This window comes from Sus scrofa, chromosome X (genome assembly GCF_054392235.1).
Source record: "Sus scrofa isolate SSC_HxYL_T2T_F1_AM1 chromosome X, Sscrofa_HxYL_maternal_Yorkshire_Landrace_v2.0, whole genome shotgun sequence".
NCBI classification, from domain to species: Eukaryota; Metazoa; Chordata; class Mammalia; order Artiodactyla; family Suidae; genus Sus; species Sus scrofa.
The window spans coordinates 121385311-121411665 of NC_139401.1; the positions used below are offsets into that span (position 1 = coordinate 121385311).

The following is a 26355-nucleotide window of genomic DNA, read 5'->3' on the forward strand; positions in this document are numbered from 1 at the left end:
AACCCCACTCTTGGGCACATATCCAGACAAAACTTTCCTTAAAAAAGACACATGCCTCCACATGTTCATTGCAGCATGAATGAACACAATAGCCAAGACACGGAAACAACCCAAAAGTCCATCGACAGATGATTGGATTAGGAAGATGTGGTATATATACACAAAGGAATACTACTCAGCCATAAAAGAGAACAAAATAATGCCATCTGCGGCAACATGGATGGAACTAGAGACTCTCATCCTGAGTGAAGTAAGTCAGAGAGAGAGAGACAAATACCATATGATATCACTTATATTTGGAATCTAATATACAGCACAAATGAACCTTTCCACAGAAAAGAAAATCATGGACTTGGAGAATAGACCTGTGATTGCCAAGGGGGAGGGGGAGGGAGTGGGGTGGATTGGGAGCTTGGGGTTAATAGATGCGGACTTTTGCCTTTGGAATGGATTGGCAATGAGATCCTGCTGTGCAGCACTGGGAACTAAGCCTAGTCACTTATGATGGAGCATGATAAGGTGAGAAAAAAAGAATATATACATGTATGTGTAACTGGATCACCATGCTGTACAGTAGAAAAATAATAATGTATTGGGGAAATAACAATTGATTACAATTAAGACTACTCAATAAGAAAAAAAAATTTAAAAACTAGATGATAATCTTATGGGAGTTTCTCTGTACATAACTTGTTGCTTTTATCTTGCTGCTTTTAATATTCTCTCCTTATCATGATTTTTGCCAAACTCTTCCAAGGGGTACTTGTTTGTGCATGACCAGAGAAACAGGGATTCTCTCAGGGAAGGTGGGTGTTCTGTGAAAGAGAGAACTGAGGGGGTGAAGGGAGGAGCAGGGAGAATTCAGAGATGGGGTCTTATACCCCTGGTGTGAAACCGAAGCAATGTTACCAACCTATAACATCACTAATGTCGGGGAAATCTAATTAAGCACCACATTGCCACATGGATTTGTGATTTTTTGAGTGAAAAATCTTTGTATTAATAACCAGTAAATAGTCTGGCTTATTGAGGATTTTGCAAAAGTTACAAATTTCTAGTTATAAGATGAATAAGCATTTTAGGGATGTAATGTGCAACTTGATAAACATAATTAACACTACTGTATGTTATGTATGAAAACTGTCAAGAGGAGTTCCTGCTGTGGTGCAGTGGGTTAAGGATCTGGCATTGTTGCAGCTGTGGCTGTAGGTTGCAGCTGTGGCTTGGATTTAATCCCTGGCCTGGGAACATCTCTATGCTGTGGGTATGGCCAAAAACGGGGGTGGGGAAAATAGAGAGAATAAATCCTAAGAGTGCTCATCACAAAGAATAAAATTTTCCTATTTAATTTTGTATGTTTATGAGATGATGGACGTTCACTGAACTTAGGTGATAGTCATTTCATGATGTATGTCAGTCAAATCATTATGATGTATGCCTTAAACTTAAATAGAGCTGTTTGTTGATTATATCTCAATGAAATTGGAAGAAAAAAATGAAATTAAAATAAAGAAAAAAAGAAAAGAAAAAAAAAAACTAGGTGATAACCTTATGGAAGTTCCCCTGTACGTAGCCTGTTGCTTTTCTCTTGCTGCTTTTAATATTCTCTCTTTATCATAATTTTTGCCATTCAAATTACAGGGTATCTTGGTGTGGTCCTCTTTGTGTTGGTCATGTTTGGGACTCTCCATGCTTTCTGGACCTAGATGTCTATTTCCTTTTTCAGGTCAGGGAAGTTTTCAGCTATTGCATCTTCAAGTATGTTTGCAGCACCCTCCCCATCTCTCTTCTCCTTCTGGGACCCCTTTAATGCAAATAGTAGTATTTTGATATTGGTCCAGAGGTCTCTTAATCTGTCCTCACTTCTTTTCATTCTTTTTAATTTTTTCTTTTGAACTTTTTCTTTTGAACTTCAATGATTTCCACTACTCTTTTTCCAGGTCACTGATCTGTTCCTCAGTATCAGCTAATTTACTGTTGATTCCTTCTAGTGTATTTTTCATTTCATTTGTCATATTCTTCACCTCTGTTGGTTCTTCTTTATATTTTCTAACCATTAAAAATTTCTAACTTCTCACTGTGTTCATCTAATCTTCTCCCAAGTTTTTTGAATATCTTTACAATTATTACCTTGAACTCTTTATCAGGTAGATTGCTTAGCTCCACTTCACTTAGTTCTTCAGGGTTTTATTTTGTTACTTCAGTTGGAACATATTTCTTTGTCACCTCATTTTGCCTAATTTGCTAATTTTTTTTTTTTTTTGTCTTTTTGCCATTTCTAGGGCCGCTCCCGTGGCATATGGAGGTTCCCAGGCTAGGGGTCTAATTGGAGCTGTAGCTGCCAGCCTACACCACAGCCATGACAACACCAGATCCGAGCCATGTCTGCAACCTACACCACAGCTCATGGCAATGTTGGATCCTTAACCCACTGAGCAAGGCCAGGGATCAAACCCGCAACCTCGTGGTTCCTAGTCGGATTCTTTAACCACTAAGACACGACAGGAACTCCCTAATTTGCTAATTTTTATGTACCTGGGAGGTCGGTTACATTCCTGACCTTGGATAAGTGGCCTTTTGTAGGAGATGTCCTGTGCATCCCAGCAACACACTCCCCTCTGGTCACCAGAAATATATGCTCTATTTCCCGCAGCCCTCTGGCTCTCTCCAAAGTAAGGCTGCCAGCCTTCAAAGCCAAGCATTCCTGGGCCTTGTCTTCCCAGGGCCGGGCGCCCAGGCTGGGGAGTCTGATGTGGGGCTCAGACCCATTGCTCCTCGGGGAGGACCTCTGCAGTTGTAATTATCCTTCTGTTTGTGGCTTGTCCACCCTGGGGCACGGGTCTCGACTCTACTGCATATCTGTCCCTTCTACCTGTCTCGTTGTGGTTCATTATATCTTCAGTTGTAGAAGATCTTTTCTGCTAGCGTCTTGGCCTTTCTTATCAATAGTTGCCCCATAAATAGCTGCAATTTTGGTGCGTCTTTAGGAGGAAGTGAGCTCAGGGGTCTTCCTACTCTACCATCTTGGCCGCAAGCTCTAGAATCAGATTGAGGTTTTGTGTTTTTGTTGTTGTTGAGTTTTTTTTGTTTCTCTCTTTTTTTTGGCTGTGCCCATGGCATGTGGAAGTTCCTGGGCCAGGGATCAAACTCATGCCACAGCAGTGATCCAAGCTATTACAGTGACAATGCCAGATCCTTAACCCGCTATGCCACGAGAGAACTTCCAGATTGTTTTAGTCCTGGCTTCTCCTTTACTACCTTTGGGAGATTGGACAAGTTACTTTACTTCACTGCGCATCATTTTCCTCACCTGTAAAGTGGGAGTAGTAATAGTACTTAACTGATAATATTGTTGTCAGGATTGAGTGAGATGATGTGGACAAGTTGTTTAAAATAATCTCACACAGGAGTTCCCATTGTGGCTCAGCAGGTTAAGAACCCAACTAGTATCCATAAGGATTCAGGTTTGATCCTTGGCCTTGCTCAGTGGGTTAAGGAATTGGCATTGCTGCAAGCTGCGGCATAGGTTGTAGATGAGGCTTGGATTTGGCGTGACTGTGGCTGTAGTGTAGGCTGGTGGCTACGGTTTCATTTTGACCCCTAGCCTAGGAACTTCCATATGCCTAAAACGACAAAAAAAAAAAAAAAAAAAAAAACACTCACACAGAGGAAGCACTCAATAAATGTTAGCCATTATTATGACTGTTCTTGCTGCTGTTGTTGACACGTCTAGCTATTTTTCCAGACTGAAGAGGTTCTTTATTCCTTTAGTCTTCCCTAAAACATTAGTTGCTTCTCCCTTTTGATCATTTTAATTGCTATTCTCTGGCCTGTTTCCAGATCCACTGATATTTCCCGTGGGATTTCATTAACGCCTCTGCACAAAGTATCCTAGGTTACCTGTCTGAGGTTAATATGATCATGCATTTCAAATAGCCATGACATTGAAAATAACACCCAAAGCCTTAGTAGATTTTTTAGCACATTGGGCTGGGTTCAGGAAATAACCTGAAAACTCCAGCATAATTATATGGGATCTAACTGCTGGGTGTGACCTATTCCTTCTTCTACTCTGTGAATATAAGCATTCCCTCTACTACTGCCCCAGGATTGGCTCTCTTTCTACCCCCTCTTCGTTGGAGAACACATGAGTCCTATAGCTTCTATATTGTTCAGATAGCGCCCAAGTTCATCGCCGGTCCTGACTTCACTCCTGAACTCCAGACCCAAGCTTTTAACCGCCCATTTTGATACTTCCCCTTGGCTATCCCACCAGTCCCTTAATCCAACCTGTCTAGAGCTAAGCTCTATTTTCTGACTCTAATTTTAATGCAATTAGAAGTTCTGTGCTGAAATTCCCATCGTGGCCGTGGCTGAGTGGTAACAAACCCAACTAGTATCCATGAAGATGTGGGTTCAGGAATTCCCGTTGTGGCGCAGCAGAAACAATTCTGACTAGGAACCATGAGATTGCGGGTTTGATCCCTGGCCTCTCAGTAGGTTGACAATATGGTGTTGCCATGAGCTGTGGTGTAGGTCACAGACGTGGCTCGGATCTGGCATTGCTGTGGCTCTGGCATAGGCCGGTGGCTATAGCTCCCATTCGACTCCTAGCCTGGGAACCTCCATATGCTGCAGCTGCAGCCCTAAAAAAACAAACAAACAAAAAAGACAAAAAATAAAAAATGACAAGATGTGGGTTCAATCCCTGGCCTTGCTTAGTGGGTTAAGGATCCGGCATTGCCATGAGCTGCAGTGTAGGTCAAAGATGTGGCTCAGATCTGGCATAGCTGTGGCTCTGGCGTAGGCTGCCAGCTGTAGCTCTGATTCAACTCTTAGCCCGGGAACCTCCAAATGCCTCAGGTGCGGCTGTAAAAACTGTAAAAAAAAAAAAAAAAAAAAAAAAAAAAAAATCCCACTATGCAGGTTCAAAACCTTGAAGTCATCTTTCAATCCTTCTTCCTCAAGCACATCCCATCCACCCACCCAATGGGTTGCCAAAATAGGTTAATCCTACCTCTGCATTGGCCTTTGCATCCAGCCCCCAGTTTCCATTCCTACCGCATCTGACAAATGAACGCCTCATTGGTTTTCAGCAAGACTACTTTTCAATTTCTTTACTGGCCTCTCTTATTGCCCATCTTTCTGTGTTTCTTTCATCCCCTTTTCTGCTGCCAAATTAATATTGGAGAGGCTTTTTGGAAATAAAGAGCCAACATTATTTATTGCCAATTAAGCATATTATACAAACAAGTGTATAGCTTTGCTGGATTTATTTATTTTTATTAGCGTTTAGTTGATTTACAGGGTTGGGTCAATTTCTGCAGTGAGGCATAGTGACTTAGTCATACATATATATACAGTCTTTTTATCATATTATCTTCCATCACCAAGAGATTGGTCACATTTCCCTGTGCTGCACAGTAGGATTTTTTTTTTTTTTATGGCCATACCCGTTCCCAGGCCATGGATTGAATCTGAGCCGCAGCTGCAAGCTACACCAAATCTGTGGCAACGCTGGATCTTTTAACCCACTATGCCTGGCCAGGGATTGAACCTGAGCCTCCTCAGCGATCTGAGCCTCTGAAGTTGGATTCTTAACCCACTGTCCACAGCGGGAACTCCAATATTGGAGAGGTTTTGATCAAAGAAATGAATGAGTTAAAATTTTCTGTGGCATTAAGACCTTCCACAATATGGCCTCAACTTAGCTGTTCAGCCTTTCCCATGACACATGAATTAATTCCATGTTTATCACACACCTCCAAAGAACCAAGGACTGCAGTAAACTCTGGACTTCTTATGTACGCTTTTCAATTATCAAGTCATTCCTGGGCACGTACTATGTACCCAGTACTGTAATGTCCTCTTTCTGTTTATCCTTGGACTGAATCTATGAACCTAGGGGAATTAATGTCATTTTCAAACATAAGAGATCTCCCTGAGCCTCAGATATGTTTTTTTTTTTTTTTGGTCTTTTTAGGGCTGCACCTGAGGCATATGGAAGTTCCCAGGCTAGGGGTCAAATTGGAGCTGCAGCTGCCAGCCTACGCCATAGCAACTTGGCATCTGAGCCGCATCTGTGACCTATAGCACAGCTCACAGCAACGCCGGATCCTTAACGCACTGAGTGAGGCCAGGGATCCAGTCCGAGTCCTCATGGATTCTTGCTGGGTTTGTTACCACCAAGCCGAGGTTCGGATGTGTTTTATTGAGAACCTCTTTTGGCTAGGCCTTGGGCTAGATGCTATCAGTAGAGAACTAAGTAACATCTGGTTCTTGCCTTCAATCTACTCACAACCTGGAGGGCTGAAAGAAAGATTTGCCTGGGGTGAGAGTGGGCTGGGCTGTGGAAACCTTACAGGGAGCCCCTAACTCAGCCTGAGGACTTCCCAGAAAGCTTGGTGACCTTTAAACTGGGTGTTGACAGATAAGAAGCTAGTTAGATGAGGAATGGGCTGCAGATCTATTCAAACAGAGGGAGCACGTGACAGGGCGCAGAGACACATGAGCGCTGGAGGAGCATTCAGGCAACGACAAGGAGTTCAGAAAGGCTGAAGCACAGTGTAGTTGGGGGAGAAGGGCAGGACAGGGAGTGAAGAAGCTGCCTGGAGACAGGACCTGAGGAGCGTCCGGTCCCAAGCTCAGGAGCCAGAGCTGAGGGCCATGGGCTCCTTGGAGGCTTGGCAGCAGGCCTGAGATACATTCCCAAAGAGCCCTCCGGGAGAAGTGGAGAAGAATGATTGACAGAGGTCGAGGCAGAGGTGGCAAACCTTCCCTGCAAAGGCCCGGGCAGTACAGCCTGCAGGCTTTGCAAGGCTGTGCAGTCTCCTTTGCGACCACTCGACTCTGCCTGGCGGTGCCAAAACCGCCACAGACAATCGGTAAACAAATGGGCAGGGCCGTATCCAGGCCCTTTTACTGGTGGATGCTGCAGCGTGAACGGCACAGGGTTTTCCCGTGTCACGAAGCAAACCTCTCTTCACGGCAGAAATTGGCACATTGCAACTCAACTATACTTTAATAAAAAAATTTCAAAAAATGCAGTATCTGGGAGCACCATAAAATGAAGTACGATTTTAAAAAAAAAGACAAGACAATCGTCTTCTTTCGGTTTTGTTTCTCAACCGCTGAAAATGTCAAAAGCATCCTTAGTTGCAGGCCCTGCAAAGCAGGCAGCAGGCCGGGTGCGGCCGGCTGACTCGCGCACAGGAGGCAGAGCCGGCAGCAGGGAGTCCTGCGAAGCGGGGTCTCCAGGCGCGGAGTGAGGAGGAGGGGTTGTGAGCGACCCAAAGTGGTTTGAGAGACCAGAAAGCGAGAGACGGTGGAGGCAGCAGACGGTTGGGGCCGCTCCTGGAGGAGGCGGGAAGGAGATGGGGGAGAGCCGAGGGTATAAGTGGAGGCCCGAGTGTCCCGAGGGCGGGGGACGCCCTTGCCCCGAGGCCGGAGGGCAGGAGGAGCTGGTAGCCACTGATGGCATATCGGAGGAGACTGCAGCGTGAGACAGCGAGGGCTATTTTCTGAGGATCTTGATTTCCCCAGGAAAAAAAGGAGGCGCTGCTCAAAATCCCTGTGACCTCCCTGTAGGAGCAGCGCAGGCGGCCTGAGGTGGGGAAGCTGGCGGGGGCGGGGGAAGGACGCTGTGAACCCGATACCCAAGTTCCCCGTGAGTGTGTGAGAGTGACCAGGAAGTCCGAGGGTGGAGCAGTAAGGAGCCTGGAACCACAATGGGGAGTGATACAGGGCAAGAGGGGTGTGTGTGTGTGTGTGTGTGTGTGTGTGTGTGTATGTGTGTGTACACACACGCGGGCGCCTAGGACAGTCGGGGGGGGGGGGGGAGTAAATAGCTTCAGAGCATGTGATATCCTGGTCACGATTTGGGTACCAGGAAAAGGAGAATGGAGGGGGCCTCACTGCAGCAACTGAGAGGGTTGAGGGTTGGGTAATTTGTTCATAAGGGAGGGCCTTCCAGAAAGCACCAGACAGGACTGGCAGGGGAAGCAGGAGTGAGAAGAGAAACTGGAGGATGAGAGTCACCCAAGAGAGTGCTGGGTTGAGAGAAAAGTATTTTCTACGGGGAGCAAAGACTCATGGGGCTTGGCCTGCTTGATGGAGGCTTGATGAATCTGCTTGATGAATCTTGCTGTCTCAAGATTCCCCCCGGAACTCTGGAACTCTGCTCTAAAGGCGTTGCTGGAGAGGGGGCGGGGGGCAGCCGAAGATGCTGGGTCTGTAGACAGAGGTAGAGTCTGAAGCTTGAAGACATTTGCTAACTGTGGCCAGGAAAGCCATCTCTGACTCGGGATTTTTTGAGTTCCAAACACTAGGAGAATGAACAATGGTTTTGTGCAGGGGCGAAACAGCCTCGGATTTGGTGGTTAGGCCTAAAAAAGCCGGAATAGGCATTCCTAGGTCTTCTGGGGTGACAGAGACAACTCTGGGGAGGGGGCAGTATGGAGACTGGGAAGGCTCATCACTGTGCTCCTTGCCTCTCCCCACACAGCCCTATGGGAACAGGGCAGTATGATTAGGCTGGAGAGAGGGTAGAGGGGACAGGCGGCCACGAGGTTTCTTGGGAAGGCACAGGCCAACCCAGATACTGAGAGCAGAGAATGGGCCCACAGTCACTAGGACAGCTCCTGACCCGGCAGGGGGACAGAACTCAAGAGTTGAACACCATTCCAGCACTTTCTATTTCTTAAGCTCAGCATCCTCACAGAATTTAATGAACTGGTGAGCAGGAGTGAATCCACACTGGGACAGCTAGGAGCTGCCTGGATGTGGTTTGTCTTAGCAAAGAGGATATATGGCCATGAGATGAAAACGTTTGAGAATCATGACTTCTGGGCAGAATGATAGGAATTGGACTGATACCTAGTGTCATCGAAGGTATGAAAAAATAGAAGGAAAAAATGTGTTGGTGGGATGAAATGAGCTCATTTAAAAATGAGATTGGTGGGAACCTCAACAGGATGTGCTCAGTAGCCACCAGGCAGAGGCCTGAAGGGAGGGTGGCAGCTCAAGGCTTGGGATCTGGAGTTCATTTCTGCGGAGGGAGAAATAAAACATTCTAGGGAGAGTCCGGAGAAAACAAAAAGCCCACAAAGACTGAATGATCTAAGAACAGAGAAAATAGGAACCCACTGTTCTCAAAGAGGTGAAAATTCTGGTTCGAGAGGTAGGGAGGCTTGAGGACAGGGAAAATATTCTTTGAGGAAGACAAATGAGAGATGGTGTCAAAGGTGACTTCTGAGCTAGAGAAATCTGCTTAACTAGACATTTCACCAAAGAAGACATACCGATGGCCAGCAGGCACATGAAAAATGCTCAACATCACTAATTATTAGAGACATGCAAATCAAAACTACAATGAGGTACCACCTGACACCAGTTAGAGTGGCCATCATTAATAAGTCTACAAATGACAAATGCTGGAGAGGATGTGGAGAAAAGGGAACCCTCCTGCACTGTTGGTGGGAATGTGACTTAGTACAACCACTATGGAAAACAGGACGGAAATACCTCAGAAAACTAAATATAGAACTACCACATGACCCAGCAATCCCACTCTTGGGCATATATCCAGACAAAACTTTCATTGAAAAAGATACATGCACCTGTATGTTCATTGCAGCACTATTCACAAAAGCAGAGACATGGAAACAACCTACATGCCCATGGACAGATGAACAGATTAGGAAGATGTAGTACATATATACAATGGAATACTACTCAGCCATAAAAAAGGACAAAATAATGCCATTTGCAGCACCATGGATGGAACTAGACTTTCATACTGAGTAAAGTCAGAAAGAGAAAGACACACCATATGATGTCACTTATATGTGGAGCCTAAAATATGGCACAAATGATTTATCTACAAAGCAAAAGACCATGGACATGTAGGACAGACTCCTGTTTGCCAGGGGGCAGGGGGAGGGAGTGGGATGGATTGGGAATCTGGGATTAGTAGATGAAAATTCTTGCATTTGTAGTAGATGGGCAATGAGATCCTGCTATATAGCACATAATCACTTGTAATGGAACATGATGGAAGATAATGTGAGAAGAAGAATATATATATATATGTATGTTTGGGTCACTTTGCTGTACAACAGAAATTGACAGAATGCTAAATCAATCATAATAAAAATTAGAAAAAAAGATGAGGAGCAAGAGGAGAAACCCTCCACTTCACAAAAGATTTCTTCTTGGGGAGGGAGGGGAGTATTTGGAGAATGGGTAAATTTGAGCACAAATCGATCAAATCTTTGTGAGATGGAGGAGTTTATCTCTAAGAGATAACTTACATCAGGTAAACGTTTACGTGTAAAGACAACTGAACATACATACACATAATCCTTGCCTTTAAGTCAATTATTGATGAACTACTACAGTGCTGCTGTTTTTTTCCGAACGAGGACAGAACAAGGAGAATCCGATTTAAATTAGAGATGGAGATGTAGGCCCCTCCCAAGAGGACAACGTCTCATCCTGTTAAGAGACACTGGGGGACAATATTCAGATGGGTTATGAAAGATCGATTCCCCTGCGAGCACTAAGAATAGGATCAAAGTAGACAGAGCACAATCTGCCTCTGCTTTGATTACGCTGAGCCCAGGCTTCGTTTCCAGAAGGGACTGTACTGGATTCGACGGCCTTGCGTTGCGGCGCAGCGGGGCCTGGGGGGAGCTGGTGCGGCGGGGGGGGGGACGAAAGGCCAAAAGGATGGGGCCCAGCGAACTGGGAGTGTCGCGTCCCCTTTAAGGGCGGTGGCGGCGGCGGAGGCGGCGGAGGCGCGCGCTCCGAAGGCTTCCTGAGGCCCCGCCCCTTTCCCGTGAGCCCTCGGGGCGTGGTCCGACCGCGGGCGGCTGCGGGTGAGGAGCGGGGCGGGGGGTGGGGGGAGAGTCATGGCTCGGCGCGGCTGGCTGCGGGCGCCGCTCCGCCGCGGCGTCGGCGGCGCCAGCCCCCGGGCCCGTGGGCTCACGCGGCCGCTCTGGTTGCTCCTCGCAGTGGGCGTCTTCGGCTGGGCCGGGGCTTCGGACGGCGCTGGGGGAGCGGCGAGAGCCATGGACGAGGAGATCGTGTCAGAGAAGCAAGCCGAGGAGAGCCACCGGCAGGACAGCGCCAACCTGCTCATCTTCATCCTGCTGCTCACGCTCACCATTCTCACGATATGGCTCTTCAAGCACCGCCGGGCCCGCTTCCTGCACGAAACCGGCCTGGCTATGATTTACGGCAAGTGCCTCAACCCCGTGTCCCCCGCTGGCGCTCCCCCTTTCTCTGCCCGCCGGCTGCCTCACCTCCGCTCCCGGCCCTGCTCGGCCTGCGTTCGGCTCCCCTTCCAAGTCCTTCCATTTTCCCCGTCGCCTCTCCCCCCCCCCCCCGGTTCGTCTTCCTCGCCCCCTTTTTCTGCTACGCCCCTCCTTTCTCAGCCTCACCCCCGTTTTCACCCCCGCGCCCCCCTTTTCTCTGCCAGTCCACACCTTTTTTCCTCCGACCCCACCCCCTTTTTTCTTCCGCACCCCCCTCCGCCCCCCGCCTCTGCCTGAGGATGGAAGGGAGTGGGTGCGGTGTCTCGGATTGGGCTGGGGACTGGGGGAGGGGAAGCCAGCCTAGCGATCCATTTCTCCGGGGGTGTCAGTTTGCTTAAGGGCCGTTGAGGCTGCAGTAGTCTGTCTGCTGCTCTGAATCTGGCGTTCTTCTGAAGCCAGAGTCCACCTTTCCCCATCACCCAGGTCTTGCTTGCTACGCCCTGTCCTTTGGAGGTTGAGAATGCAAAGTAGACTGTTGCCCAAGTAAAAACCTGAACACGAAAGAAGCTGAGGAAGGCTTAGGGCTTTTGAAATGACGTCCTGATTTATTGTACTATGCTTGCAATATCTGATATGGATACAGATGATTGAACCTGATCATTCAGGCCGTGCCCTGGTGAAGAATAGGTGAAGATCTTCCAGCAGCATGTTGTACTATGGCATGAGCAGGACAGTTCAGCCAAAAAGTAAATAGGAACACCATGCATATGCAGTATTATGGGTGACTCGCTGGTGGCATAGGTTATGGACAGATCATTGAGTAAAGGGCTTCAGTTCTTGTGACCTAGTGTGCTTTCTTTTTGATGTTTCTTATTTATCTTTATTTTTTGGTCATGAGGAGAGAAAGGCAAATCAAGCCATGGACTCCGAGGCATTTTGGCCTGTGCTGGGGCTTCATGGGAGGAAAAGATGAATATTGCTGACTGTCTTAATCTAAGATGACCGCGAGGCCATACATGGCTGGAGAGATGAGGGCAAACAATCCTTTCTGGGCAGTGCATGAGTGAAGATTATCTTCATTTGGAACAGGCTTAAAGGGATGAGATTGCTCAGCTTTGTGTCTCAGACTTGCAGATAGGTGGGAGAAGCCTTGGCACAGAAAGACATTTCTCCATGCGCCCCCCCCACCCCCACCCCTTTCCAGTAAATACAGACTTCTGGAATGTGCAGCTCAAGGGTAGCATAGCAGGGGAAAGTTGTTGTGTGCATCAGGAAAATGCATGAACTCCAGCTTATTTTTCATTTGTGGGGTAATGAAATTCTAAGTATGTATGCTTCCTAAGATTCTTAGTTTTTAGATGTATTGGGTGGTTTTCATATTTCATGTTTTTTTGCATTTTCTATACAGCATTCCTTAAGCTAAATTGGCCAGATAAGCTATACATCTCTGTATAACTGTGTGATTTATTTACTGTCCTCCACAAACATTTGCTACTCAGCCTGCTATGTTATGCACAGAAAATGTGAAGAAATATATGATTCCTGCCTTCAAGGAACTTATCCTTCTTCGGTAGACAGGTTATATAAAGAAAATAAAGGCATCTTAAATGCCATTAAATGCCAAGTGATTATTATGGTGTGAAAATAAGGAACTGATCGCAGAAACCTCTTTCCTGTCCAGAGAGATAGTATGATGAAGTGGTTAAAGATATAAGGCTGTAGACCAGAGGTCTGCACATTTTTTCTGTAAAGGGCCAGAGAGTAATTATTGTTGGCTTTTGGATCACATCAATCTATGTGCTGTGAAAATGTGTTGCGTTTTCTTCTTTGTTTGTTTTTTTTTTCTTTTTACAAACCTTTAAAAAGATAAAAGCCATTCTTAGTTCTTGCGCCCTACAAAAACAGGCCACCACTGTGATTTTCAACCCCTGCTTTAGAGTCAGGCCTGGGTTCCTGTCCCACTGTGCCAGTAGCTCTGTGTGATCTTAGGTAAGTCCCTTACCCTCTTATACTGTCAGCTATAAATTAAGGACAATGATAGTAGCTTTGTTGTGAGGGAGAAATGTTTTAGCTTAGTACTTGACCCCTAAGTAAGTGCTCATTAAATGAGTGCTGTGATACTATTATTATTGCTATAACTGCATTTTCTCAGGTTAGGCTCAGAATAGTTTGTTTAATTGCTTAATCTTTAAGTTTAGAGGCAGACGTCATATTTTTGAAAAATCAAATAGGGTCTTAGAATTGCCCTGAAGCTATTTGCTCTTTGGTAGTTGATATCATTAACCTTCTCTAAGTCTTGGGCTAGGGGAGAAAATTGGGATAACTGATTTGCATTCCCTGGTGTTTCTAAGTTAATGAAAAGTGATGGCGTACCTTAGTGTCAGTATTTTGTGAAGGAAAAACAAGGCTATCTTTTGTGGAATATAAAGTGAAAGAGTGTTATCTGGGAGTCACATCGGGTTGATTTCCCACGACTTGGCATTCTTGAGCCTGTCCCATTTTCTCAATATGGGTGATGGGGGCTGCGGATGCACAGCCTCCTGACTAACTCCCAAGTCCAGTTTGAGAATAGATGGGGTTGGGTCAAAGTATTGTCAATGCTACGGAAACGGACATTTTCTAATTACCACCTGTCATTTATCTTTTCTTACAGCTCTTGTACCATTATTGCTATTATGTTAATATATTATTTTAAGGACTTTATTTTTCAGCTTGACTTCCAGATGAAAATGTCTAGACCTCCAAAATTCAGCCCACTGATGATTGAGTTACCTAAATCCTGGAAAAATGCTACTCAGAATAAGCTTCTCCTTTATTTTTTTGAGAAGCAAGAGTTAAAAAAAAGAGAGATTAAATTGCCAATGTGGTCAGTTTCTAGATTGTAATAATAGCCTAATTGCTCCAGTTACAAACACAATGTCGAAGCACCCAAGCGTTCTGTTCATTGGGCTAGCTTACTTAAGAAGCTTAAAAGTGAGTCACTGTTAGTAAGTCTGAAAAGTGATCACTCACTGCAGTGTTCTTACGGATAGTGTAAAAGGCTAAAGACAGGGAAGCAGTATTTATTATGCCTTAAACTATAGCATCCACAGTCCCAGCTTTAACTAATGTGACTCATCAATAAATATTTATTAAGTGTCTTTGATGGGTGAGATACCATAGGAAACACCGATGTGAGTCATCATCCCTGCCCTCAAAACACTTACAGTCTGGTGCCCGAATAGGTGGTGTTTATTGAGCATCAGGATCTTTAGACACTGCTAGGCGCTTCACAAATATCAGCTCACTTAAATCTCATGAAGACCCTGTGAGATAGGTGCCACTATCGTTCCCTTTTTACAGGTGAGGAAATGGGGCACAGAGAGGGTAAGTGACCTGCCTGAAGTCATAACTTGTAAGTATTAAGGCAGGATTCAGATACAGTCAGTCTGCTTCAGGAGCCACATTCTGTTAGCCCCTTAAATAGTGCCTTACGTTAAAGAGATAAAACTTATCTTTGAAGACAAAACAGGTTAGAACTATCATCACTAATGAGGTTCATTGAGAGGTTATCTTTCCTGGGATCACAGACTAGAACTTGATGGAGCCAGAATTCACACCTCTAGCTGACTTCCAGACTTGTGCTTTTTCTCATGTAGTCCACTGTATTGACTTGCATGAGATCAGATATGAAGGAAGTTAACACTTAAAGTTATAGGGGTTTTGGGGGAGTTCCCATTGTGGCTCAGCAGTAACAAGTCCGACTAGTATCCATGAGGATGCAGGTTCAATCCCTAGCCTCGCTCAGTGGGTTAAGGATCCAGTGTTGCCATGAGCTGTGGTGTAGGTCGCAGACACGGCTCAGATTCTGCATTGCTGTGGCTGTGGTGTAGGCCGTCAGCTGCAGCTCGGATTTGACCCCTAGCCTGGGAACTTCAGATGCTGCAGGTGCAGCCCTAAAAAAAATAAAAGTTATAGGGGTTTTGGAGGTGAGTTGTGAGGGATGGCTGTGAGAGAATGGAGACCTAAACCGCCAGAGAACAGGTTAGTGGTGACGTGAGAGCAAGGAAGTAACCAGAAAATTATAGAGGCTTTGGAATAGAAAACCCAGATTTCAGTTCTGGTTTTGTCACTCGATGCCAAATAATGTTGGGCAAGTCACCTATCCCCATTTTATAAATGAGAAAATAATGACTGAGAGATTTATAATAGTTGAATTAGCTTTTAAGACAATCTAATAGCATTCTTCAAGAAGTAGATAAATGTTATGTATGTACATACCCACATTCACATATATATACTTATATAAAAAATACATATATACGTATATACACTTTTTAATCTGTAGAAATATCATTTTTGGCCACACTTAATACACCTCATGTTCCTTCCATGTTTTTGACTCTCAGAAGCTTCTAGTGTGAAAAGCTTGAAGAATGTGCTGAACTCCATTGGAAAACTAGTTTCCACTGTGGATTCATGCAGCGGTGGGGCCTTGGGTGATACTAGTTCTGCATCCCTGGGAGGGTCTCCAGCACACGAGGGTCAGGGATGCAGGGCAGGGGGTGGAACTTCCCTGGCTTGTGAAAGTTGTCTCTTTGTGGTTGTACTCTTTGTTGCCTGTTGGTGGTAAGTTTAAATTTCATGCTATCAATACTTTTTGTGCCTCTGTCTATGTAGGAGGCTAGACGTTTCTGCCTTATCCCCTGAACAGGGCACTCCCCTTGTGTATTTTCTCTTTACTGAGAATTGCTTTGACTCCCTGGTTAGGATTTGACCTTTCACAGAACCCAAGTTAACTTTTTTTTTTTTTTTTTGCTATTTCTTGGGCATATGGAGGTTCCCAGGCTAGGGGTTGAATCGGAGCTGTAGCCACCGGCCTATGCCAGAGCCACAGCAACGTGGGATCCGAGCCGCGTCTGCAACCTACACCGCAGCTCACGGCAATGCCGGATCGTTTAACCCACTAAGCAAGGCCAGGGACCGAACCCACAACCTCATGGTTCCTAGTCGGATTCGTTAACCACTGTGCCACGACGGGAACTCCCACAGAACCCAAGTTAACTTGACCTGTCAACTTTATTCAAAGACATTCCAATTTTTCAGCTGTCTGATGCTGTGGTCAAGAATCTTCATTTTTTTCCCCCAGCCTAAGTGATTATTCTCCTTGCAGATGTTTGAACTGCCAAGGTGCGTGTTTCAAATTTGTCCAAGGGCTGAGCCCTGCTCAGGGCACCCAGTGGCCTTTCAGCATCAGGATGGAGTGCTGTCACCAGTGGGCACTCTTCCTTCCACAGTCAGGCTTGGGGATATGGAAAGAATTTATGCTGTTATTATTACTATTTGTAGTAGCTTAACTGTGATTTTTACACGTAAACATAAGGGGACGACTTAGTACTACTGAGCCTCTCAATTAGGAGGTCTTGTTGGATAGTGAGGAGCTGTGTGTATATCACATACACAGAATGACTGTGGATCTAACTTTTTCTCTCCTGGGTTATGTTTATCAAACACAGTTGATACCCAGTCATCACTATTTTTTTTTTTTTGGCTTTTTAAGGCTGCACCTGTGGCATATGGAGGTTCCCAGGCTAGGGGTCGAATCAGAGATGCAGCTGCCAGCCTACAACACAGCCACAGCAATGTGGGATCTGAGCCGCACCTGCCACCTACACCACAGCTCATGGCGACGCCGGATCCTTGACCCACTGAGCAAGGTCAGGGATTGAGCCTGCAGCCTCATGGATACTAGTTGGGTCCTTAACCTGCTGAGCCACAATGGGAACTCCCCAAGTCATCACTTTTTAATTTTGTTTTTCAGAAGTGAGATTTTCAGAGTGTATCTTTTGTTTATTTTTAAAAATTTAAATAAATTTATACCCCCTTCACATCTGTTCTCTGTATCTATTGAGTTTGGTTTTTGTTTTTTAGTTTTTTTTTAACGGGGGAAGTGGTTTGGCTGTGCCTGCATCATGCAGAAGTTCCTGAGCCAGGGATCAAACCTGCACCATAGCAGTGACTCGAGCCACAGCAGTGACAATGCTGGATCCTTAACCTTTTGAGCCACCAGGGAACTCCATTTTTTATTTTGTTTTGTTTTTTTTTAGATTCCACATATAAGAGAGAATATGGTATTTGTCTTTCTCTGGTTGACTTATTTCACTTAGTAACACCCTCTAGGTCCATACATGTTTCAAATGACTAGATTTCATTATTTTTTATGGCTAAAGAATATTCTGTTGTGTATATATGTACCATATCTTCTTATCTATTCATCCATCGATTGACACTTAGGTTGGTTCCATATCTTGGCTCTTGTAAATAATGCTGTAGTGAACATAGGGGTCCAAATATCTTTTTGATTTAATGTTTTCATTTTCCTTGGATAAATACCCCAAAGTGAAATTGATGGATCATATAGTAGTTCTAGTTTTAGTTTCTTAAGGAACTTGTGTACTGTTTTCCACAGTGGCTGCAGCAATTTACATTCCCACCGATAGTGCTCATGGGTTACCTTTTCGCCATATCCCCGCCACTTGCTATTTTTTGTCTTTTTGATAATTGCCATTCAAACATGTGTGAAGTACTATCTCATTGTGGTTTTGATTTGTATTTCCCTGATCATGAGGAATGCTGAGCATCTTTTTAGGTACCTTTGTTTTCTTGGGAAAAATGTCTATTCAGATGCTCTGCCCAGTTTTTAAAATCAGATCGTTTGTTATTTTGCCATTGAGTTGTATGAGTTCTTTATATATTTTGGATATTAGTCCCTTATGAGGCATGAGATCTGTCAATATTTTACCTTTATTTTTTTTTTGTCTCTCTCTCTCTTTTTTTTTTTTTAGAGCTGCACCCACAGCATATGGAAGTTCCCAGGCTAGGGGTCGAATTAGAGCTGTAGCTGCTGGCCTACACCACAGCCACAGCAATGCCAGATCCAAGCCACTTCTGTGACCTACACCATAGCTCACAGCAATGCCGGATCCTCAACCCACTGAGCAAGGCCAGGGATTGAACCCATGTCCTCATGGATACTAGTTGGGTTCATTACCACTAAGCCACAATGGGAAGTCCCCCTTTTTTCTTTTTTTGTCTTTTTAGGGCCACACCTGTGGCATGTGGAAGTTCTCAGGCTAGGGGTCAGATCAGAGCTGTAGCTGCTGGCCTACTCATTTATTTTAAATATGAACCTTTGCTAAAATGTTTTTAGAGTTGATGTCATTGTACTGTTTTTACCATTTACTCATTGCCGCTCACTTTTAAAAAATATGTGTGGGAGTTCCCATTGTGACTCAATGGGTTAAGGACCTGACCTTGTTTCTGTGGGGATGTGGGTTCCATCCCTGGCTTTACTCGGTGGGTTAAGGATCCGGCATTGCCACAAGCTGCAGCACGGGTTGCAGTTGGGACTCGGATCCAGAGTTGCTGTGGCTGTGGCGTAGGCTGGCAGCCGTAGCTCTGATTCGACCCCTAGCCTAGGAACCTCCATATGCATCAGATGGGCCCATAAAATATATAGGGAGAAGGGTGGGGGCAGGAGAGTCCTTCATCTCTGCTTCCTCCTCTCTTCCCAGCTGACTGCTCTTACAGTCCCCGTTTCTGCTTTATCACTTCCCACTCTCACCCCCACTGCTCCACTGAAACTGCTTTTACCAAGGTCACCTATGACCTCCTTGTTGCCAAACCCGATGGACACTTTTTGAAAGCAAAGTATAGTTGATTTACAATGTTGTGCTAATTTCTCTTGCATAACACAGTGGCTTAGTTATACACATATATACATTCATTTTTAAAAATATTCCTTTCCATTATAATTTATCCAGGAGATTGGATATGGTTTTCTGTGCCATACAGGGGGACCTAGTTGTCTATCCATTCTAAATGTAATAGTTTGCATCTACTAACCCCAAATTCCCAGTCCATCCCTCTCCCTTTCCCTTTCCCCCGTGGCAACCACAGGTCTTTTCTCCTTGTCTCAAGGTCTGTTTCTGTTTTGTAGATAGATTCATTTGTGCCATATCTTAGATTTCACATATAAGTGATATCATATGGTGTTTGTCTTTCAGACTCACTTCACTTAGTATGATAATCTCTAGGTCTATCCATGTTGCTGAAAATGGCATTATTTTATTCTTTTTTATGGCCAAGTAATATTCCATTATGTACTTGTACCACATCTTCTTAATCCATTCATCTGCCAGTGGACACTTCTTAATGTCTGTCTCCCTTGACTTTGCTGCAGCATTTGCTAGTTTTCATCACTTCCTCCTCCTGTAGCTTTTCTTTCTTAAACTTCTTCATGGTCTCCTCCTCCTTTACCAGCCCCTTAATTTTGGCATAAAACTCTGGGCATATATCCATAGTCCTCTCCCCATTTTATTTGCTTCCTGGGAAATGCCATGTGCACCTAACTTCAACCATCTTATGATGGCCGAGTGTGTATCTCCAGTTGAGCCCCCTCTTCCTTGAGCTCCAGATCCCACGTACTCAGCTATGCATGTGTCACAAGTACATAAAACTCAGCATGTCTAAAACGGAACTGTGCATTTTCCCCTGTAAACCTGTTCCCTGTCTCACTGACTGGCCTTGTTACCTACCAGATGGGCCAGGCCAGCTTACCCACCTAGTTGCCAAGTCAGTTTAGGTTCCTCTTAGTTTTTCATCTCCCTTCCTCCCAGCCTACTCAGTCATCAGATCCTTCTACAAGATAATACTGTAAAAAATCTCCCCCTCTCCCTATCTCTGCTCTCTTAGATTAGGCCTGTACTCAGTGCCTGAATGTCAGCAGTGGCTTTCTAGCTGGCCCTTCTGAACCTCTGTATTCTAAACCAGTCTTGCTAAAATAGAAATCTGATGTCAAGCCTCTGCTTAAAACTGTTCTGTGGCTTCCTTTTGCTTTCAGGATGAAGTCTAAACACCCTTTCCCAATATGCCAGGTCCTTTATGATTCAGCTCGTGCCAATCTTTCACACCTCGGCTCTTGCTGCTTTATATCCCAGCCATACTGAACTATGTATGATTCCCTGAACAGACTATGCTTCCTCACTCTTCCATAACTGGATGTGTCCTGCTCTTCTTCCTACTTGGAAAATCACTTTCTTTTACTTTGTGACTTGCTTAGCTGACACCTCTGGAAAGACTTTCCTAATGCCCCACTCTTTCGGACTTGCTTAGGTACATCTTTTCTGTTTTACAATACCTTGCACACACACACACACACACATGCACACACGTATGTATGTATGTATGCATATGTCATGTTCTAATTGTTTATTCAGTCTGTTTTTGCTAACCAGATTAAGAGCTCCTTGAAGGAGGGATCTTGTTTTCATCTGTGAACCTGCTTGGCACATATTCCATTCACATATATTAAAAGAAAGGCTGACTGGTTAGAATGAAAAGAGATAGGTAAAAAAAAAAAAAGAATGAAAAGAGATAGGAAGGTGAAAGGCTACTAATAGTGGAGTTCAGGAAAGTTCCTGACATTTGAATTCAATATGCAGTTGAGGTATATTTATACAATGGAATATTATTTGACCATAAAAAGGAATGGATTTCTGATACATGCTATGACATGGATGAACCCTGAAAACATGCTGAGTAAGAGAAGCCAGGCATAAAAGGTCACATGTTGTAAGATTCCGTTTATATCAAATGTCCAGAATAGGTAAATCTGGGTAGAGAAAAAGTAGAATAGCGGTTGCCAGGGGAATGGGAGTTGAGGTGGGAAGAAATGGAGAGTAACTGCTAATAGGTTTAGGATTTCTTTTTGGAGCAGTGAAAATGTTTTGGAATTGGATAGTAGTGATCCAAGTGGTGAATATACAACTTTGTGAATATACTGAAAGCCATGGAATTGTACAGCTTAAAAGTGTAAAATTTGTGCTATGTGAATTATATCTCCATAAGATCATTATTAAACCTATTGGTCAGTATAGTTTTATAGTACCTAGAACATTGTGCATCTTTGAATATCAATGTGATGATCCAGGTAAAATTCTAGTAATACATTGATATCATAGTGTCAGAGTCAGGACTTCTATTCCATGTTTTGATTTTACAACATCTATTTTAAAATTAAATTCTGGCGTTCCCGTCGTGGCTCAGTGGTTAACGAATCTGACTAGGAACCATGAGGTTGCGGGTTCGATCCCTGCCCTTGCTCAGTGGGTTGAGGATCCGGCGTTGCCGTGAGCTGTGGTGTAGGTCGCAGACGTGGCTTGGATCCCGCATTGCTGTGGCTGTGGTGTAGGCCGGAGGCTACAGCTCCGATTCGAACCCTAGCTGAGGGAGCGGCCGAAGAAATGGCAAAAAGACAAAAAAAAAAAAATCTGACCTTTTAATATTAGAAGAACTCAATCAATCTACAAACGTCATTGACTTTCCAGTTTGTAAAGTTTGTATTGTTTGGCCAGCCATGTGCTTTAGGAGTAACTTGAGAAGTGCATGTGTTTACGTCTTGTGAATTGACGGATGGAGGTGGTCAACACATTTCTAACATGATTACATTGTCAGGTTGGGATACCTTGGAGCATATTCTCTGTACAGGTGATTTGAATGTATTTTCTCATTTTGTTTCTATCCTAATCAGTTATTTATATCTTGATCTAGGAATACAGTGACATGTGTTGTTACCCTAGGGAATTTTGTCCCCTTCTGTATCACTGGATGATTAGAATAGCACACTCTTAGATTTGTGAATTCATTAATGCTTTAAAATGTCACTGCAGGAGTTCCTTTCGTGGCTCGGTGGTTAATGAACCCAACCAGTATCCATGAGGAGGCGGGTTCAATCCCTGGCCTTGCTCAGTGGGTTAAGGATCTGGCGTGGCCATGAGCTGTGGTGTAGGTCGCAGACGTGACTCAGATCCCATTGCTGTGGCTGTGGTATAGGCCAGCAGCTGCGGCTCCGATTTGACCCCTAGCCTGGGAACTTCCACATGCTGCAGGTGTGGCCCTAAGAAGCAAAGAAATAAAAATTAAAAATGTAACTGCATTTGGTCTAAAAATGAGGTTTGAACTCAGGGGACTACCATAAAAGAGTTCCTATTATCAATCCAAAGGTATGTGTGGGGTGCAGAAGAAGTAGTCTTTGTCTAAAAGAAGAGCTTATGTTATCCTTTTATTATTTCCAGGTCTTTTGGTGGGCCTTGTGCTTCGATATGGCATTCATGTTCCAAGTGATGTAAATAACGTGACCCTGAGCTGTGAAGTGCAGTCAAGCCCAACGACCTTATTGGTAAACGTTAGTGGAAAATTTTATGAGTATACGCTGAAAGGAGAGATTAGTTCCCATGAACTCAATAACGTTCAAGATAATGAAATGCTTAGGAAGGTAAGTTTGTCGTTAAAGGGAGTCTTTGAATTTTTACAAAAGTATAATAGCAGCAAAGTCATTCAGGAGAAAAATAATGAATTTTTAATGATATTTAGAATAATCAGTCTTTTAAAGTGGAGCAGACCTCAATGAATGTAATGCGGTGCTAAGGAAATTGACATGTCTGTAGCCTCATTTTTCTGATTGAGGCTAAGTAGCATAACCTTTTTTGTTTTACTCTGTAAATGTTTACAGTTGTAATAAATGGTGACCAGTATTGAGTTAAGCAGAATTTATAAGTGTTTCTTTCAAATTGCTTATGGCCCTTGAGGTTTTATAGTACTTCAGCACAGTGAGTTTGTTTGATAGTACCTAAAATTTTACATTTTTTATTTTTGGCCTTGCCCAAGGCATGTGGAAGTTCCCGGGCCAGGGATCAAACCCAAGCCACAGCAGCGACCCAGGCTGCAGCAGTGACAATGCCGGATCCTTAGCCCACTGCCTCACAATAGAACTCCCTCCATTAAAATATTTTGTATTCTTTCTTGCCTTGATTATGGTTTTTTTTTTGAATTTTTATGGCCACACTCGTGGCACATGGATGTTCCTTGGCCAGGGATTGAATCCAAGCCATGGCTGAAGCAAGGCCGGTTCCTTTAACCCACTGTGCCAGGGCAACGAGCAAACCTGAGCCTTCGCAGCAACCCAAGCTGCTGCAGTTGGGTTCTTAACCTACTGTGCCACAGCAGGAACTCCTTGATTATACTCTAATATTAAGCACAACTTAATCTTTCTTTAATTAATAATCTGGTGTAACTTCAGGGGCCTCAGTCTGAGTAGCAGTTAGTGTACCATGCTGTGCATGAAGCTTGATGTAGGTTGGGTTGCCTTTTCCCGGCTCCCAGACATTCCTGGAGCTGCATTCTCCTGTCCCTCTCATAGTTTCTATCCTGAAGCTTCTCAGGGCCTCTTTGCTCGTGTCTCTGTTTTTACCCACCCTTGGCCATTTGCCTCTGCTTCCGCCTTCTACATTGGCAGGACTTGGCTTTTATAGCTACTTGGTTGTGTTCCTGACCATCTTTAATGGTTTTTAAAATTGCATACAAACTTCAAGTTTACTTTGCAGCAAGGGTTTTTCCACCTGTGGAAAATTCCAGTTCCTTAAAAGTTCTAGGGAATGAAGTTTTAGCATGGGTATGTGTGTAGCTGCTTTGTGTTCATGTCAAATCCTACTACAGCCTTATGAACAGAAGGGGGTGTCTGTATTATTATAGGGAAGAGGTATTAAAAGGTATGGGCTATCAGGACTAGAAATTTGAGTTGTACAGAAACTTTTTACCATAATATGTTGTATACCTTTAGAAATGTTACCTATGCAAAAAGTCTGTTTTCCTCTTGCTGATAATAATGCTATACCCCTAGATTGTATATTACCAGTTTGGGGTCTCTTTTTTTTCCTTTTTTGACCTACCTGCAGCATATGGAGTTCCTGGGCCAGTGATCGGATCCCAGCCACAGGTGCAGCAGTGCCGGATCCTTAACCCACTGTGCCAGGCCAGGGATCGAACCTGCATCCCAGCGTTGATGCTGCTGATCCTGTTGCACCACAGAGGGAATTCTATTGGGTCTCTTTTATTTATAGCAAAGATATGTTCATGCTTTCTCTTATTTTAAAGATTTTTACTATAATAGTACTTTATTTTTTTTTTTAATTTTTATTTTTGCTTTTTAGGGCTGCACCTGCAGCACATGGGAGTTCCCAGGCTAGGGGTCCAATTGGAACTGTAGCTGCTGGCCTACACCACAGCCACAGCAGAGCAGAATCTGAGCAGTGTCTGCAGCCTACCCCACAGCTCATGGCAACACCAGATCCTTAACCCACTGAGCAAGGCCAGGGATAGAACCTGCCTCCTCATGGATTCGGGTTCGTTACTACTGAGCCATGATGGGAACGCCTATAATATATTTAAACATACCTCACACAGATAAGACTGAACTGACTGTTCCAACGTGATCTCCTTGTCATTTGGTTGAGAAGTGGAACAACGATTGTCCTATGTGAAGTATTTTTCATTTACCACAGTAGTAATATTCTTGCCTTTTGCCAATTTAACATTTACTCTTTTTTCGTTTTGCTCATTTGATGATGTAATATGAAATCTTCTGAGGGAATTCATTTAAAAAAATCTCTTTATTTTAACAGGTTACTTTTGATCCGGAAGTATTTTTCAACATATTACTTCCTCCTATCATATTTTATGCGGGATATAGTCTGAAAAGAGTAAGTGCCTTTGTATTTTATATGCTTTGAACAACCTTAAATTCCAGGGCTTTATCATCCTTGACACTTCAGAAACAGGCAGTTCTTTCCAGGTCCCCCACTCTCCTCTCTTTTGAGATGCCAAAATTTACGCCTATCCAAAAATTCTTTCTCTTATCTCCTTTAATGAATAATGCATTTGATATTAGCATAGCATACTAGAAGAGAAAACCTTTTCTTTTTTAAATAATTGGTGCGTATTCTTACACAGTGTAACTTTTTTTTTTGTCAGAGACACTTCTTTCGAAACCTTGGGTCTATCCTAGCATACGCTTTTCTTGGAACTGCAATTTCTTGTTTTGTAATTGGGTAAGTACTTGAGGCTTAAAACACTTTTAGCCTTCAAATTATAATTTTAAAATAATACATATTTGATTTATGCAGTGTTCTTGAATGTGTTTAAGGACTTTTGCAGTAAAATGTATTCACATAGATAGTAAGTTGTTTGAGTTTTCCTTAAGGCTAAGGCATTACCTTATTTAAATGGCATAAGGTAAATTTGGGATTAGTCACAAAGCACTGCAGTAGACCTATCTTCTTGTGCTTACTATGTTCTGACTTCTTTAACAGTTGATGTTTTTTTCTAAAGTAGAAATATGTTTATTGAACAGATCGATAATGTACGGCTGTGTAACACTGATGAAAGTAACCGGACAACTTGCAGGAGATTTTTACTTTACAGATTGCCTGCTCTTTGGTGCCATTGTATCGGCAACTGATCCAGGTATGTTGTACATGGGAGTGGGGCCCAAGTACTTAAGCTGTACAGTGTTTGGTCATCAGTGCACGTGTGTGGGTATTTCTTCCTTCGAGGTGTAGAATTTAGGATTAGGTACTCCCCATATTACTATATTTTCCAGTTGTAGAGGAAAAAAAGCAAAATTCATGGTTCCTTTTGGCTTAAGCAGACATTTTTTTCTCTTTCTTCTATTTCCTATTACTGATCCACAATTTGATGCAGTTTAGACTGGGCTATAAGGTATTTTCTCCAGAATTTCAGGTTGGTCTCTCTCCCAAGTGACTGGCTGTAGAAGATGAACTATAGGAGTTAAGATGGGTAATAATTTCCTTTCAAACTTCTAGATCCCTAAAAATCTGTTTACATTCAACTTTCTGCATTTAAGAGTAAGAAAAAGTTTTTAAATGATTGTTGGAAGGCCGTTGTGCAAGAACAAGAATGATTTTGGGTCATTGATGGGCTATAATACACATTGAAGAATTGTTTTTTTATAAAATTGCCTTTCTGATTATAAAATAGTTTTGATAGTGGCATGACTAGAGAATGAATTTAATTGTACTGAGGTGGATGAATTAGATTGTAGTTTTCCTAATATAATATTGGTGAGCTTCACAGCCACATTCGTATTAAGAATTTAGAGAATATGTGGGCTGAAGATGTAGGGATAAGAGCAGAGACTGCGTTTTTTTTGCACTAAGATGAATGCATTCTTTCACTAGACTTTAGATCCTTAGTAGAGATTTGT

At 43.6% G+C, this 26355-nt stretch overlaps 1 protein-coding gene across 3 annotated transcripts in view; it reads left to right on the forward strand.

Moving 5' to 3' along the window:
- The first annotated feature begins 10818 nt into the window (after window positions 1-10818).
- SLC9A6 (solute carrier family 9 member A6) overlaps window positions 10819-26355 on the forward strand; it is a 56632-nt gene continuing 41095 nt past the window's right edge. For 2 of the 3 annotated variants that reach the window (XM_085006711.1, XM_085006710.1), the window contains exons 1-5: window positions 10904-11238; window positions 22370-22569; window positions 24755-24832; window positions 25104-25180; window positions 25483-25595. In XM_085006711.1, coding sequence (XP_084862837.1) covers window positions 10911-11238; window positions 22370-22569; window positions 24755-24832; window positions 25104-25180; window positions 25483-25595 — 796 coding nt within the window. In that variant the 5' untranslated portion in view covers window positions 10904-10910. Of the gene's footprint in view, window positions 10878-10903; window positions 11239-22369; window positions 22570-24754; window positions 24833-25103; window positions 25181-25482; window positions 25596-26355 lie in introns of those variants that run through there. The other variant, XM_085006712.1, reaches the window with a different exon arrangement.